This window comes from Littorina saxatilis, linkage group LG8, assembly GCF_037325665.1.
Source record: "Littorina saxatilis isolate snail1 linkage group LG8, US_GU_Lsax_2.0, whole genome shotgun sequence".
NCBI classification, from domain to species: domain Eukaryota; kingdom Metazoa; phylum Mollusca; class Gastropoda; order Littorinimorpha; family Littorinidae; genus Littorina; species Littorina saxatilis.
In genome coordinates, this window is record NC_090252.1 from 15,814,008 (window position 1) to 15,818,449 (window position 4,442).

Genomic DNA, 4,442 nt, shown 5'->3' on the forward strand with positions numbered 1-4,442 from the left:
ACTGTGCCTAAGCAATTTTGCCAGGAAAGACCCTTTTGTCAATCGTGGGATCTTTAACGTGCACACCCAATGTAGTGTACACGGGGCCGGAGGGTTCGGACACCGAAGAGAGTCTGCACACAAAGTTGACTCTGAAATAAATTTCCGCCGAACCTGGGATCGAACTCACGCTGACAGCGGCCAACTGAATACAAATCCAGCGCGCTACCAACTGAGCTATGGATGTACAGAATACTGGGAATGGATGTACAGAAAAACCAAAATCGGTTCAGCGCAGCGCGCTGAGAGCACGTGTTGAAAATTCTCATCGACCAGATTGTGTTTTGGGTCTACCTGAATATGCCCACCAAATTTGAAGCAAATCCATCGAGAACTTTGGCCGTGCATCGCGAAGTGACCGACAGACAGACAAACAGACAGACACAGACAAGCCGTATATAGATATAGATATATATCTATATAAAACTACTTGGATTTTTTCATTAGTGTAATTCTTGAACACCTTCCATCAGCCACTTTGTGTATGATTTTCTTTGTAAACAAAGACGTAAACAATGAAGTTATTTGAACAGGGAAGTCGGATGTGGATCGTGGCCGACCCCAATGGAATTAAAGATGCATTTGAGACTCTGCAAGATTCATTTAACGCCTGTATTCTAGCGTGTTGATACACAGTTACTACAATTCTGAGTGACCAGCTGCATGCAGCACAACTGGTCTCGCCTAAACTTGATCAAGGTGGGGTAGAAAGTGTTAAGTTCAATCCTTGGTAGTACAATACCAACATGATCCGGACTTTGTAGTTCAAAGGGAGATCTGGTGAAGGTTGAACTTATAAAGATTACTTACATGGGTGTTACTCTTCGGGCTTTTGCCGGATGTTCGGTTTTTGAAAAAATCTGAAGCCGGAAATTCCGGTTTTCCGGGGTTTCAAAAAAAAAAAAAAAAAAAAAAAAAGCTTCGTCTCGCTAAGTTGAAATAACGAGCAGCGGTTCCGATCCGACTTTTGACACCAGTTCGCGTGCTTTCTCGGTTCGCTCCCTTGGATTTGCCGCAATCTTGCTTATTATGATTTGGTTTTGTCGGTGTCCAGAAACTTTCTTTCAAACTTGAGCATTTTGTACCCCTGCCTTTCAGGTTTTTTTATTTTTCCCAGTAACACCCATGTACTTAAAAAGATTAAAAACAAAAACTTAGATGTAAAACGGGGTGAGATTGTGAGAAGGAGGGTCTGGAAACAAAGGGGGTTCTGTCGTAAAGACTTCTCGTGTAAACAAACAAAAATACTTACTTCAGAAATACTCGTTCATCAGCCTCTGTCGAACAGCATGGCCAGCATTGCGTCGAGCCCTCTCCCTTGGATCAATCTCATGATCTGGATGTTCACCTTCATCTTCCTCATCTGTATCATCGTCTTCTTCTTCCTCATCATCAGAATCAGGAGGGTCAAGTCTGAGACGGGTGGCTCTATTGTGTAGCATCAGGCATACAGTGATCACCTGCATCAAAACAACAGTTAAGATCAAAATGTTAACCTATGATTAACATGCAGGTGAAGTAAATCAATAATTCAATCAGTTCCTTGTTTACTATAACAATTTTTTTTTAAAGTCAACATGAACCCATGTTAAGCCCACTGTCCCTTTTTAGAAATGAAATTCACTTCTGACATTAACATTGAGGTGAAAGTTTATATTTCTTTTCTTAAATAGACTAGATAGACCCAGAACACAATGCACAACCAGTTAGTTTTTTTGCTTTTATTTCCTAATTTATATGGAGGCGCCATTTTGCTAATTTTGGGGTGTCGGTGCGTACAGTTAACGGTCACCTTCAAAGGTAAGTTCATAACTTTTTTTGTTTTAAAACATTTGTTATATATCATTATGAAGAGAATTTGTTTTAAATGCTATAATGCAAAAATGATTTGATTATTATTGTCAAAAAATATGTACTGTTGATTTTGTGTACGCTGAACCAAGCGTCCCTTTTTAGAGACAGTGGGATCAAAGGGGGTTGGGGTTTTTCCTTCTTCCTCGCATGAAGGAAATTCACTTATGACATTAACATTGAGGTGAATGGTTTGATTTCTTTTCTGAAACAGACTATGTAGACCTTGAATTTCTGCGTCACTGGTACATCAGGGGTTTGGATCGGCCCTTTCATGCCGTTATCGGCCAAATGTCCGCAGAGTATTCATGTGAATCGGCCAAGTTTTGTCCATTTTTATTTTTATTTTTTATATTGGTCAGGGTTTGATTGCTAAAACTACTGCCGATGTACTGAGTCAACTGACTGGCGTTTATTTTTTTTCGCGAATACCCAAAACGAAACATTAATGATTAGAACGGAAACCATTCACATTGACAAAAATTATAGCTGTCGTTTGCGTCCGCCAGTTCGCAATAGTTATCAGCCAGTCAGTACTTTCAATTTGGATTTGAACATCATGTCGCAACCAAACAAGAACAAAACTAAATTGATCAGTTGTGAAGGTTTGCTACCCTTCGCCAAGGAAGGTGATTCCGGACAAAATGACAGCAACACCGCGAATGCGGACAGTGTCAGTGGTAGTTGTGTAGTCGAGTCCATTGAAGCAGACGACATAGCAGACGATAGTCACCGTGAATCGCAACCTGCTGAGCCAGAGAATGAAAGCGTCAGGACTCCAAATTGTGGTTTTATAGCAAAATGGTTCATCCTACACCCAGTGCTTCAATGTTGCCGTAACTTTCGATTTACAAAATATCCAACAGCTTTCTGACAGTTTCGGCCAATGTTCAGGCATGAAAATGTTTGGCAACACCCCTGTACATGTCATATAATTGATGAATTTCTATTAATAGTGCTAACCTAAAGTACAGACATAAAATGTTAAACTCGATACAAAAGTTATTGAGGACATCTCCAAATAATATAAAATTACCTGGCAAGCTTTTGCAGGTTCCAGCCTTAATCCAGTCCGCAAGCAGTGCCATCTCCGTTTGGCCACTCCAATACTACGCTCGACAGTTGTGCGTGTGGAGCTATGGGCAAAATTGTAGTTCCTCTCCCGTTGAGTGGCCGGATGGAGGATGGGCGTCATCAACCAGTCCCTCAGCATGTAGCCTCTGTCTCCGAGGAACACACCATTCAATGGTTTCCTGACAAGATTATATTAAAATGGTTATTACAATTTCAGGTAATATTCACCATTTTATTAACGCCTTCCCTTATCAACCGCATACACGTTTCACTTTCAGCAATGTTTATAATCACATCCACATAAGGACATACATACCCCCCTCACCCATAAGATACAGCGAGGATGAAAGACTAAGAGACCTTCAACTGAACCCCCCCCCCCCCCAAAAAAAAAAAAAAAAGAAGAAATAAAAATCCACATATATACTGATGACTAAGTCAAGTGGAACCAAAGTAGGATAAATGTGGTCCAGGTCATACCCCATCCTGCCCTGCCGCCAGCACCTATTTTTGTTTCTTTTTCATTTTGTTTAAGAAGCTAAATGCTGTTACTAAAGTGCGTATGTACTGAAAGCCTGGGGTATAAAGGCCAACACATTTCACTGTACACATGATATGCAGTAGGTAATGGTGTACAAAATTAACAAAACCATACCCGCCTTTTAATCATACAAACCTTGGAGACTCGAAAGCCCTGAACAGCGCCGACTCCCGAAGGATGCGCGCATCATGCACTGATCCTGGCCACCTTGCTATGATGTTGATGAAAATGAGGTCTGCATCACATATGACCTGAATGTGGATAAAGAGATGAACTTGTAATTGTATGTCAGCTTTTCATCTTTTGTAAAGTAGGAGAAAAAAATCAAGAAAGGAAAGATTAGGCAAAAAAAAAAAAAATGGTCTGTTTAGGGTAACATGACCAAAAAAAGTAGGGTCGGTAGGTAGGTAGGGTTTTTTTGTTTTTGTTTTTTTGTTGTTGTTGTGTGTGTGTGTAAATGCTATGTTGGCTGAACATTCACTTCTTATATTTGATGAATACATGTTTCAAAACTAACGTATAAATAAAACAGAGAGAAAGGGAGAGAAAGAAACGCCAAATGTCTCTTTTTAGCATTTTTACCTCTTTTTTTTCTTTTTGAAATCCAAAAAAAGTTTTTGGGTCGGCGCCAAATCGATAGGGTCGGTCGGGTTACCCTAAACAGACAATTTTTGGGGGGGGCCTTAGCTAACACTTCATTGCTCTTTCTTTGCTGTGGTGGGATATATATATATATGATGAAATTGTCTCTGTCAATTAAGAAGCGACCTTGAACTTGAAGAGTAAGTGTTCATTAGAACATATCATTGTCGTTCTTTAAACGCGCTTTAAACTTAGTACATGTCAATTTTATCACTAAAGTAAAGGAATGTGAAGCCTCAAGGAGAAATATCCTCTCAAATAAGACGGACAATACAGTGACCCCCCCCCCCCCCCC

General features: G+C 40.2%; 1 protein-coding gene across 1 annotated transcript in view; it reads right to left on the bottom strand.

Moving 5' to 3' along the window:
- Positions 1-1,292: 1,292 nt before the first annotated feature.
- Positions 1,293-4,442, bottom strand: part of LOC138974527 (putative nuclease HARBI1) — a 6,172-nt gene continuing 3,022 nt past the window's right edge. The window contains exons 2-4 of the mRNA XM_070347242.1: positions 3,641-3,779; positions 2,927-3,143; positions 1,293-1,499 (exon numbers count right to left, since the gene is read on the bottom strand). Coding sequence (XP_070203343.1) covers positions 1,293-1,499; positions 2,927-3,143; positions 3,641-3,779 — 563 coding nt within the window. The remainder of the gene's footprint in view (positions 1,500-2,926; positions 3,144-3,640; positions 3,780-4,442) is intronic.